Here is a 13,641-nt window from a genome sequence, read left to right on the forward strand (position 1 = left end):
CCAGTACCAACACCTTACCACTGCTACACCTGGCTATCAGCGGAGCCTTGTCTGGCAGCGAAACAGTTCATTCAGCCTCATTTACTGCCTTAAAAAAAAAACACAGCTGATTTGGCTGACTTGCTTAAACAACATTTCTATTCTATAATTTCGATTAAGACATTAATGAGCGAGCTAGGACGGATATCGTCAATATAACTGTTTGTTTAGCACTGTTGAAATTAACAGAAACAGAATTCAGAACATGGGCCATTCTTACAGTGCCCTCCCTGTAAATCAAGTCAGAACCATAGGATAAATAAAGGGGGCATATCAGCAGACAATGAACGCTCTTACAATATTCAATGATTACATTTCTCTAAAACAGGTTATAGGCTACATGTGCACCACCAAGTCAGAACTGTAATTTTGAATATTTTTCGGCGTTGTCGTGACCACAATTTCCGGTCGATTTCTCAGCCAAACGTGAAGAACAAACGGAGCTATTTCGCCTACAAAAATAATATTTGGGGGAAAAATGAACTTTGGCTATCTACCTGGGAGTCTCGTGAGTGAAAACATCAGAATTTCATCAAAGGTAAACGATTTAATTTGATTGCTTTTCTGATTTTGGTGACAAGGTTGCCTGCTGCTAGCAAGACATAATGCTATGCTAGGCTATCGATAAACTTACACAAATGCTTGTCTAGCTTTGGCTGTAAAGCATATTTTGAAAATCTGAGATGACAGGGTGATTAACAAAAGGCTAAGCTGCGTTCCAATATATTTCACTTGTGATTTTCATGAATAGGAAGATTTTCTAGGAAGATTTATGTCCGTTGCGTTATGCTAATTAGTGTCATATGATGACAACGGTCCCGTTCACGGGATGGGGTGTCACTAGAGGTTTACTGCACCTGTTTGAACTCGTTACCTGTATAAAAGACACCTGTCCACACACTCAATCAAACTGACTCCAACCTCTCCACAATGGCCAAGACCAGAGAGCTGTGTAAGGATATCAGGGATACAATTGTAGACCTGCACAAGGCTGGGATGGGCTACAGGACAATAGGCAAGCAGCTTGGTGAGAAGGCAACAACTGTTGGCGCAATTATTAGAAAATGGAAGAAGTTCAAGATGACGGTCAATTACACTCGGTCTGGGGCTCCATGCAAGATCTCATCTTGTGGGGCATCAATGATCATGAGGAAGGTGAGGGATCAGCTCAGAACTACACGGCAGGACCTGGTCAATGACCTGAAGAGAGCTGGGAACACAGTCTCAAAGAAAACCAATAGTAACACACTACGCCGTCATGGTTTAAAATCCTGCAGCGCACGCAAGGTCCCCCTACTCAAGCCAGCGCATATCCAGGCCCGCCTGAAGTTTGCCAATGACCATCAGGATGATCCAGAAGAAGAATGGGAGAAGGTCATGTGGTCTGATGAGACAAAAATAGAGCTTTTTGGTCTAAACTCCACTCGCCGTGTTTGGAGGAAGAAGAAGGATGAGTACAACCCCAAGAACACCATCCCAACCGTGAAGCATGGAGGTGGAAACATCATTCTTTGGGGATGCTTTTCTGCAAAGGGGACAGGACGACTGCACCGTATTGAGGGGAGGATGGATGGGGCCATGTATCGCGAGATCTTGGCCAACAACATCCTTCCCTCAGTAAGAGCATTGAAGATGGGCCGTGGCTGGGTCTTCTAGCATGACAACGACCCCAAACACACAGCCAGGGCAACTAAGGAGTGGCTCCGTAAGAAGCATCTCAAGGTCCTGGAGTGGCCTAGCCAGTCTCCAGACCTGAACCCAATAGAAAATCTTTGAAGGGAGCTGAAAGTCCGTATTGCCCAGCGACAGCCCCGAAACCTGAAGGATCTGGAGAAGTTCTGTATGGAGGAGTGGGCCAAAATCCCTGCTGCAGTGTGTGCAAACCTGGTCAAGAACTACAAAAACGTATGATCTCTGTAATTGCAAACAAAGGTTTCTGTATCAAATATTAAGTTCTGCTTTTCTGATGTATCAAATCATGTCATGCAATAAAATGCAATTGAATTTCTTAAAAATCATACAATGTCGATTTTTGTTTTAGATTCAGTCTCTCACAGTTGAAGTGTACCTATGTTAAAAATTACAGACCTCTACATATTTTGTAAGTAGGAAAACCTGCAAATTCGGCAGTGTATCAAATACTTGTTCTCCCCACTGTATATATATATATTTTTTTTTATTTTTTTTATTTTTATGTTTGACACCCCTCCCCAGAGGTGTCTTATTATTGGGATTCATTGCTGATTTCTACCTGTAGCTCACAGTGAGGTGTCTAGTGATACAGTTTAAGGGCCCTGTTGGAGATTGGTGGTTGGTAGCGGAGTCAAGGGAACAAGCAGGGTTGGCCACATTATTATCCCCACACAGTCTCTGCGGTTCATATGAACCCCATTCCTGGGAATTAGATTTGATTACAAATCTCCCCTGTCTGTTACTACAGAAGGGTTCCCACACCGTAGCACTTAGCAGCATAGCCATTTTTATAGATGACGTCCCACACTGTTGCAAATATCAGTGTAGCCTTTATGTCATTATTATAGATGATATCCCACACCGTAGCAGCATAGCCTTTATGTCAATATTGTAGATGACATCCCACACCGTAGCATGTAGCAGCATAGCCTTTATGTCATTATTATAGATTACAACCCATACCGTAGCACGTAACAGCATAGCCTTTATGTCATTATTATAGATGATATCTCAAACCGTAGCAGCATAGCCTTTATGTCATTATTATAGATGACATCCTACACCGTAGCAGCATAGCCTTTATGTCATTATTGTAGATCACGTCCCACACCGTAGCACGTATCAACATAGCCTTTATGTCATTATTATAGATAGCGTCCCACACCGTAGCACGTAGCATCGTAGCCTTTATGTAATTATTATAGATAGCGTCCCACACTGTAGCAGCATAGCCTTTATGTCATTATTATAGATGACATCCCACACCATAGCAGCATAGCCTTCATGTCATTATTGTAGATCACGTCCCACACTGTAGCATGTGGCAGCATAGCCTTTATGTCATTATTATAGATAGCGTCCCACACCGTAGCACGTAGCATCGTAGCCTTTATGTAATTATTATAGCTAGCGTCCCACACTGTAGCAGCATAGCCTTTATGTCATTATTATAGATGACATCCCACACCGTAGCAGCATAGCCTTTGTCATTATTATAGATGACATCCCACACCGTAGCAGCATAGCCTTCATGTCATTATTGTAGATCACGTCCCACACTGTAGCATGTGGCAGCATAGCCTTTATGTCATTATTGTAGATCACGTCCCACACCGTAGCACGTATCAACATAGCCTTTATGTCATTATTATAGATAGCGTCCCACACCGTAGCACGTAGCATCGTAGCCTTTATGTAATTATTATAGATAGCGTCCCACACTGTAGCAGCATAGCCTTTATGTCATTATTATAGATGACATCCCACACCGTAGCAGCATAGCCTTTGTCATTATTATAGATGACATCCCACACCGTAGCAGCATAGCCTTCATGTCATTATTGTAGATCACGTCCCACACTGTAGCATGTGGCAGCATAGCCTTTATGTCATTATTATAGATAGCGTCCCACACCGTAGCACGTAGCATCGTAGCCTTTATGTAATTATTATAGCTAGCGTCCCACACTGTAGCAGCATAGCCTTTATGTCATTATTATAGATGACATCCCACACCGTAGCAGCATAGCCTTTGTCATTATTATAGATGACATCCCACACCGTAGCAGCATAGCCTTCATGTCATTATTGTAGATCACGTCCCACACTGTAGCATGTGGCAGCATAGCCTTTATGTCATTATTATAGATGGCACCCCACACCGTAGCACGTAGCATCGTAGCCTTTATGTAATTATTATAGATAGCGTCCCACACTGTAGCAGCATAGCCTTTATGTCATTATTATAGATGACATCCCACACCGTAGCAGCATAGCCTTTGTCATTATTATAGATGACATCCCACACCGTAGCAGCATAGCCTTCATGTCATTATTGTAGATCACGTCCCACACTGTAGCATGTGGCAGCATAGCCTTTATGTCATTATTATAGATAGCGTCCCACACCGTAGCACGTAGCATCGTAGCCTTTATGTAATTATTATAGCTAGCGTCCCACACTGTAGCAGCATAGCCTTTATGTCATTATTATAGATGACATCCCACACCGTAGCAGCATAGCCTTTGTCATTATTATAGATGACATCCCACACCGTAGCAGCATAGCCTTCATGTCATTATTGTAGATCACGTCCCACACTGTAGCATGTGGCAGCATAGCCTTTATGTCATTATTATAGATGGCACCCCACACACCATAGCAGCATAGCCTTTGTCATTATTATCGATGACGTCCTACACCGTAGCACATAGCAGCATAGCCTTTGTCATTATTAGAGATGACATCCCGCACCGTGGCAGCATAGCCTATATATCATTATTGTAGATCACGTCCCACACCGTAGCACGTAACAGCATAGCCTTTGTCATTATTATAGATGACATCCCAAACCGTAGCAGCATAGCCTTTATGTCATTATTATAGATGACATCCTACACCGTAGTACGTAGTAGCATAGCCTTTATGTCATTATTATAGAGGACATCCCACACCGTAGCAGCATAGCCTTTATGTCATTATTATACACTGGGGCAAAAAAGTATTTAGTCAGCCACCAATTGTGCAAGTTCTCCCACTTAAAAAGATGAGAGAGGCCTGTAATTTTTATCATCGGTACACTTAAACTATAACAGACAAAATTAGATAAAAAATCCAGAAAATCACATTGTAGGATTTTTCATGAATTTATTTGAAAATGATGGTGGAAAATAAGTATTTGGTCAATAACAAAAGTTTATCTCAATACTTTGTTATATACCCTTTGTTGGCAATGACAGAGGTCAAACGTTTTCTGTAAGTCTTCACAAGTTTTTCACACACTGTTGCTGGTATAGCAGATGGTATAGATGACATCCCAAATCGTAGCAGCATAGCCTTTTTTGTAATTATTATTGATGACATCCTACACCGTAGCACGTAGCAGCATAGCCTTTATATCATTATTATAGATAGCGTCCCACACCTTAGATACATAGCCTTTATGTATATATTATAGATGACATCCCAAACCGTAGCAGCATAGCCTTCATGTCATTATTGTAGATCATGTCCCACACCGTAGCACTTAGCAGCATAGCCTTTATGTCATTATTATAGATGACATCCCACACCGTAGCACTTAGCAGCATAGCCTTTATGTCATTATTATAGAGGACATCCCACACCGTAGCAGCATAGCCTTCATGTCATTATTGTAGATCATGTCCCACACCGTAGCACTTAGCAGCATAGCCTTTATGTCATTTTTATAGATGACATCCCACACTGTTGCACGTAACAGCATAGCCTTTATGTCATTATTATAGATGATATCCCAAACCGTAGCAGCATAGCCTTTATGTCATTATTATAGATGACATCCCACACCGTAGCAGCATAGCCTTCATGTCATTATTGTAGATCACGTCCCACACTGTAGCACGTGGCAGCATAGCCTTTGTCATTATTATAGATGACATCCCACACCGTAGCAGCATAGCCTATATATCATTATTGTAGATCATGTCCCACACCGTAGCACGTAACAGCATAGCCTTTATGTCATTATTATAGATGGCACCCCACACACCATAGCATTATAGCCTTTGTGATTATTATCGATGATGTCCCACACCTTAACACGTAGCAGCATAGCTTTTATGTCATTATTATAGATGACGTCCTACACTGTAGCAGGATAGCCTTTGTGTCATTATTGTAGATCACGTCCCACACCGTAGCACGTAGCAGCATAGCCTTTATGTCATTTTTATAGATGGTATCCCACACCGTAGCAGCATAGCCTTTATGTCAATATTGTAGATGACATCCCACACCGTAGCATGTAGCAGCATAGCCTTTATGTCATTTTTATAGATGACATCCCATACCGTAGCACGTAACAGCATAGCCTTTGTCATTATTATAGATGACATCCCACACCGTAGCACGTAGCAGAAGAGACTTTGTCATTATTATAGATGACTTCCCACACCGTAGCAGCATAGCCTTTATGTCATTATTATAGATGACATCCTACACTGTTGCACGTAGCAGCATAACTTTTATATTATTATTATAGATGACATCCCACACCATAGCAGCATAGCCTTTATGTCATTATTATAGATGACTTCCTACACCGTAGCACGTATCAGCATAGCCTTTATGTCATTATTACAGATGACATCCTACACCGGTGCACGTAGCAGCAAAGCCTTTATGTCATTAAAATAGATGACATCCTACACCGTAGCACGAAGCAGCATAGCCTTTATGTCGTTATTATAGATTACATCCCACACACCGTAGCAGCATAGCCTTTATGTCACTATTATAGATGACATCCCACACCGTAACACGTAGCAGCATAGCTTTTATGTCATTATTATAGATGACGTCCCACACCCTAGCAGCATAGCCTTTATGTCATTATTATAGATAGTGTCCCACACTGTTGCACATATCAGTGTAGCCTTTATGTCATTATTATAGATGATATCCCACACCGTAGCAGCATAGCCTTTATGTCATTATTATAGATGACATCCCACATCGTAGCACGTAACAGCATTGCCTTTATGTCATTATTATAGATGACATCCCACACCGTAGCACGTAACAGCATATCCTTTATGTCATTATTATAGATGACATCCCACACTGTAGCACGTTGCAGCATAGCCTTTATGTCATTATTATAGATGACATCCCACACACCGTAGCAGCTTAGCCTTTATGTCATTATTATAGATGACATCCTACACCTTAGCACGTAGCAGCATAGCCTTATGTCATTATTATAGATGGTATCCCACACACCATAGCAGCATAGCCTTTATATCATTATTATAGATAGCGTCCCACACCTAAGCTATATAGCCTTTATGTAATTATTATAGATGACATCCCAAACTGTAGCAGCATAGCCTTTATGTCATTATCATAGATGCCATCCTACACCGTAGCACGTAGCAGCATAGCCTTTATGTCATTATTATAGATGACATTCCACACACCGTAGCAGCATAGCCTTTATGTCATTATTATAGATGACATCCCACAACATAGCAGCACAGCCTTTATGTCATTATTATAGAGGACATCCCACACCGTCATGAAAAATTGTAAGAAATTAATAATTAATTAAATTGAATTGAATAAACCACATTTTGGCTATGATAAAAGATATGCCTCTGGGGTCAAAATGGTCCATGTCAGAAGTATGGTTCAATGCAAATATGTTGTGGGTGTAAAGTTTGTTTTAAATCCTAACTCATTAAAAACGAATCAATCAACATGTGCTTCTCTTTGAACGACTTAATATAATATTAAACTTTTTTTTTTGAAAAAAAAAACGTTTGGTTCCTCAACTGCGTTGCCCACTCCAGTCAGCAGATGGCGATGTGCTTATTTTAGGTTCAGGCGACGCTGCCAGTGTGACGTATAATCTAGTGGACGGAACGCTCCTTCAACAACAACTGCTAGTCAGACACCTCGGTAGCTTTTTAGCAAAAATAGTTACAACATTCACGCTCTTTACACTGTTTTTGGTGTATATTAGTCGAAGTGTATTAAACACACTTCTGTCGTATGTACTTTTTGGCCCATTTCATTATATATTTACGTTGTTTGTCAGCTAGCTGGTTTACAAAATTAGCTTAGAACTAGGCTAGTCGGTAATGCTAGCTAGCTAACATCCCCGACCATGAGTTCACTAAGCGACTCTCCTCCTGATAAAGAAGAGCAGGTGTGCTGGACGGAGAAAGAAGCTCTCGTCAAAGAGGAGGAGGAGGATGTTACAATACAAAAACAAGTAGAGGGTGAGGCTGGTACCGTGAAAGAAGAAGAGAAAGACGTTTCAGTGAAAGAAGAGGAAGACGCGTTCAGTGTGAAAGAGGAGGAGGATGTTACAGTAAAAGAAGAGGAGGAAGATGCAGTTTTCGGAGTGGAGGATGAAGTGAAAGAAGATGAAGACGTTTTTGAAATGAAGGATGAAGAGGGGGAGATTACTGTCACATTAGAGGAGGACGAAGAAGAGAAGACTGGAGAACTGATTAACACCAGTAAATACAGTGAGTACGTCTTATAAAACAGGGACATTGATCTGAATAACACCAGTAAATGCAGTGAGTACTATCTTATAAAACAGTGACAAAAACTCTGCAGTTGTTAATGTGTGAATTTAGTAATATGTGATTTTTAAAAGGGCGTTCTTCACTTGGAATATGTTTTTGTACTGTGGGGAATTGTTCATGACGTCCTCCAGTGATGTTTAAACTTTTCCTGTTGAAAAGTGATATATAAATACAGTAAAGTATAAACACACTAAAGGGAAACAAATGTTTTGAGCAAATAGTGTTTTTTTTTTGTCAACTGCAAACTGGAAGGAGTGAGTGCTGTCATAGTAAGGCATTCAAGGAGTTGGCTTGATGGGAAGTCGTGATGTCATCCAATAGGTGACTGATCTTCATGTGAATATTCATTATTCTTTTTAAAATTCTTCCTGTTCTGTCAAGTTCGTTGTTGATCATTTCTAGAAAGCCATTTTCAAGTCTTGCCATAGACTTTCAAGACAATTTAAGTCCAAACTGTAACTAGGCCACTCATGAACATTCAATCTTGGTAAGCTCCTCCAGTGTAGATTTGGCCTTGTGGTTTAGGTTATTGTCCTGTTAGGACAGTTTTTTTGTATTCAGATCTCTGAAATGCACTCTACCTACTAAATCCTAAATCATTTCAGAGTTTGCAAAATCCAATGGTTCTAACCGAGAGTCACCTTAACTTTATTGACAACACCCAAATGGATACTGTCATTAATGCAGTTCTTCAATAATTACACATAATTTTGAATACTGTAGCTGTTTAGTTAGTCACATGTTCAACTATCATCAGCTGATCCAGGAAATCATTTTCTGAATGCCAGTCAAATGACAAACATCACAACATGCAACAACAACAACAACAACCAAAGTTCTTCTGCATTCATTACTCTGGTAAAGACAGTTATGCTGTGCTCCACGTTGGATCCAACATCCCTAACAAATTGATGTTGATAATGTGTTATTGTCTGCTTGATTTATAGTAGGGTCTCGTTAGTCTGTTTGGAGACAGAGATACTTTGCTCATAATGTGTGGAAAACTGTTCCTTGATGGATAGGTGAAGTTATGGGTCCTGCAGTAGGTCTATGTTGTTAGGTGAAGTTATGGGTCCTACAGTAGGTCTATGTTATTGTTAGGTGAAGTTATGGGTCCTACAGTAGGTCTATGTTGTTGTTAGGTGAAGTTATGGGTCCTACAGTGGGTGTATGTTGTTGTTAGGTGAAGTTATGGGCCAATTTGTTAAACACTTAATGTGCAAAGCCTCATTGTCAGGCTGATGGCAAAGCTAGCCAACGAGATTTTTAGTGGTTGAAGTTTTTAAAAAGTATAAAGCAGTTGATTTGCGACAATAACACAAACATATTAAGCAGGTGTTTCAAGCGAGCCTTACAATTATAATCCAAAAGTAGTGTGAAATGCACTCATAAGCAACTTGTAAATGGAGGCTATTTTTGCTGTCAGCCTATGAGAACTCCTGTGAGTTTCCCCTATGGTGGTGAATTAGTGAATAGACACAGAACTTTATGTGAGTATCCTTGAGTAGCACTCTTAATATTCAGAATACATTGTGAAAATCTAAAATATTCGCTCAACATTTTTGCTCCAGGCAGATATACTACATACAAAGCTAGCAGTTTCCTCATTAGCAGGGAGGAGTTTCTGCAACCAAATTGTGTGCGCATTGCCCTGGTGCCACAATTTTAGCAAACACAGAAAAGGGGCCTAATATTGGAGACCAAAAGTCGTCTGGCACACTGCTTAGGATTTCAACAACTTGAATAAATTATTTCTAGACTACAATCGTCGACGTTACTACTAATGTGAAAACAAGACTAAATCTGACTATTGTTGCTATCTTGACTGTCTTAATTTTCAAATTTAACAGATGTCAATTGTTGTACAACTTCATGGGTACGCTCTGGGCAACACCTTTTACCTCAAATAAACAATTGATTTCTTTGTCGTTCACACAGGAGAGAGACGGGACAATCGTGGATCCTCTGGGGAGCCTCAACAACATCATGATGCTGACGAGGCAGAGAAGTGTCTCTCCAGATCAGAACTCCTCAAGAAACACCAGCATAAACCCACAGGGAAGAGAACTCATTGCTGCTCTGACTGTGGGAAAAGATTCAACTCTTCATCAAACCTTAAAATACATCAAAGAATTCACACAGGAGAGAAATCTTATGGCTGTGATCAATGTGGGAAGAGTTTTACTCTGCTTCACACCCTGAAATCACACCAGAGATCACACACAGGAGATAAATCTTATAGCTGTGATCAATGTGGGAAGAGTTTTACTACATCTATCAATCTAACTATACACCAGAGAACACACACAGGGGAGAAACCATATAGCTGTGATCAATGTGGGAAGAGTTTTACTACATCTAGCTATCTAACTATACACCAGAGAACACACACAGGAGAGAAACTTTACATCTGTGATCAATGTGGGAAGAGATTTATTCTGCTACAAACCCTGAAATCACACCAGAGAATACATTCTGGAGAGAAACCTTTTGGCTGTGATCAATGTGGGAAGGGTTTTACTACATCTAGCTGTCTAACTATACACCAGAGAACACACACTGGAGAGAAACCTTATATCTGTGATAAATGTGGGAAGAGTTTTACTACATCTAGCAATTTAACTATACACCAGAGAACACACACAGGGGAGAAACCTTATAGCTGTGATCAATGTGGGAAGAGTTTTACGACTTCTAGCTATCTAACTATACACCAGAGAACACACACAGGAGAGAAACCTTACGCCTGTGATCAATGTGGGAAGAGATTTATTCTGCTACAAACCCTGAAATCACACCAGAGAATACATTCTGGAGAGAAACCTTTTGGCTGTAATCAATGTGGGAAGAGTTTTTCTCACCCAAGCAGCCTGATAGTACACCAGCGGGGACACACAGGAGAGAAATATTTTAGCTGTGATCAATGTGGGAAGAGTTTTTCTACATCTTGCAATCTAACTATTCACCTGAGAACACACACAGGAGATAAATCTTATAGCTGTGATCAATGTGGGAAGAGATACTCTGATAAAAGATCTCTGATTAAACATCGGAAAATACATACATGAAGGAGTTGTTTCATGATATCAATGAAATAATGTCACAATGCAGAATGTTTTAACATTGTAGTAGCAGTATTTGAATGAATGTCAGAATGTAGAATGAACCCTAAACGTTTGCCCCCTGTTCAGTTGATATTAGCCTCAGCGGGAAAATCAAGGCTCTGAATTGAAAGAGTACTATTTATGTGATTTAACATAAAGGGACAAAATAAATTGTGTTACACTTACCACGTTGGTGACCCACTTGAATCAAAACGCAACACTTCAACATGTTTAGGTTTTCAATATATCCCGAACTGTTTCTGCATATTGGTTATTGATTTGGACATGTTACAACTATTTTTTGACATTGTGCTGTTCCAATTTAGCAAAATGTAATTGAAAAGACGTTGAAAATAAGACTATGCCCGACGTCCAATATATGTTCGGTTGTTGTTGAAAGTTGAAAAGATGTCTTTTTGGGTTGTTTTTTCAATGACTTGAAAACAACATAATTTCAACATATGGACGCAGTATAATACATTGGTCTATAATCAATTTGATTAACAATCCTACATCACTCCAGTATTTCTTTACAACATTCAAATGCTACTTGTCTTTATTCCACTACTGAAGAAGCATGTCTCAAATCACCTCATATTTCAAACATTCAGCCTGACAAAAGATACATGTTTTATTATTCCATGCCTCACCATTAAGTTATTATTGCCAATACACATTAACAAAGGGGTGTACTTTTGGTTTTGATATTTCATATTTACAATTCATGTAACATTTAGTAATAATTATTTATGCAAACAACTGACAATTTTTGGGAACAATTATATTGACATTGTTATCCTGCTTTTAGACTATCAGGGTTCATTCTCAGATTCTCAGTGCCAAACCAAATGTACTAGAGCATGACATTGGGGACTGGGTCCTGATCCAACAACATGCCTATCGAGTGAACCCTGAAAAGAGAGAGAAGCTCCGCAGTGAGGTTGAAAGTTACTACAGGTATTGCAGGAGTTTCCTCTTGAAATCAGACATGTCTTTGGTAAGGACAACTTGGTTGCTGATTGTCTCAAGGGTGGGCAGTCAAAAATATTTGTGTTTTGCATTTATCCAGTGTGTTACCATGGATACCAATTTATTTTGACATGTTTTTTCCGTGTTGGAGATTAGTTTTATCTCTTATTCTTTTCTGCACTGTTGGTTAGGGGGCTCGTAAGTAAGCATTTCACATGTTGTATTCCAGCATTTCACTGTTAGGTTTACACCTGTTGTATTTGGCGCATGTGACTACAATTTGATTTGAGTTTTGTTTGGGCTCTTCCAAGGGGATGAGAGCTTCTAAAAAGTTTTAGGAAGAAAAGTGTTCAAGAAGCTTGTGGGTTCTAGAAGCTCGTGAATTGTAGGACTTGATAGAAAGAAAATGGGGGAAAAAATTATACGATTGTATGTTATTATTTAGAAATACTGTTTTTTTCTTGTTTTTAATTGTTGACAGCAAGTTGTGTTTTGTTGGTGGTGAGAAAACATGTCCAACAAAAATATAGGATATATTTGTTGTCTTAAAGGGGAAGGTGTTACAGGCTTTGGTTTTTCCATTTATATTTTCAGGTTGGACCTTAGCGCGTTGGAAAGGGGGATACCTAGTCAGTTGTACAACTGAATGCATTCAACTGAAATGTGTCTACGGTGCACGTCTGGCTTGTTAGCACGTAGGACGCACTGATTGGTGTCACCTCGTTAGTCAGTATGTGTTACACCTGTGCTGGCTTGTCCATCTCGTTATTGGGAAGGTGTTTCACCTGAGCTGATCCAGGTTATATTTAAGTGTCTGGCCCAGTGCTTCAGTTGTCTTGATAGATGTGGAGAGTCAACACATTTTGTTGCTCCACTTCCTATCTTTAAGTTTTGTGTGGGTTTTTCTTTTGTTTGCCTCTTCTTGGGCAGATTTAGTGGGTCTCATGGTGGGTGTATTTTAGATCCCAGTTGTTACTGGTCAACATTCAGTGGACACCCCCATAGTGTCTTTCAGAACCCCTCTAAAAAACAAGCTTGTTTTTTGGGTTGGATATTGCATCCTATTAATATTTTAATCAATGGAATTTCCTTAGGGTGCCCATTAGTCTTTCAGTTATTAGTCTTCTGTTTGTTGTGTACTAAATATTTATTTATTTTAATTATTTTATTTGTTTTTTTTTTTCCTGTGAAGCCATTGTGTTGCATCCATGTCTGAAATGTGCTGTATAAATAAAGCTTGATATGATTTCAACAACAA

The 13,641-nt window shown here is 39.7% G+C and overlaps 1 protein-coding gene across 1 annotated transcript; it reads left to right on the top strand.

Moving 5' to 3' along the window:
• Window positions 1-7,639: 7,639 nt before the first annotated feature.
• LOC115122201 (zinc finger protein OZF-like) lies at window positions 7,640-13,637 on the top strand. Its single transcript, XM_065006324.1, has 2 exons — window positions 7,640-8,247; window positions 10,249-13,637. The coding sequence occupies exons 1-2, from the start codon at window positions 7,881-7,883 to the stop codon at window positions 11,376-11,378; spliced, it is 1,497 nt and encodes a 498-aa protein (XP_064862396.1). The 5' UTR covers window positions 7,640-7,880; the 3' UTR covers window positions 11,379-13,637.
• Window positions 13,638-13,641: the final 4 nt, after the last annotated feature.

This window comes from Oncorhynchus nerka, linkage group LG21 (genome assembly GCF_034236695.1).
Source record: "Oncorhynchus nerka isolate Pitt River linkage group LG21, Oner_Uvic_2.0, whole genome shotgun sequence".
NCBI classification, from domain to species: domain Eukaryota; kingdom Metazoa; phylum Chordata; class Actinopteri; order Salmoniformes; family Salmonidae; genus Oncorhynchus; species Oncorhynchus nerka.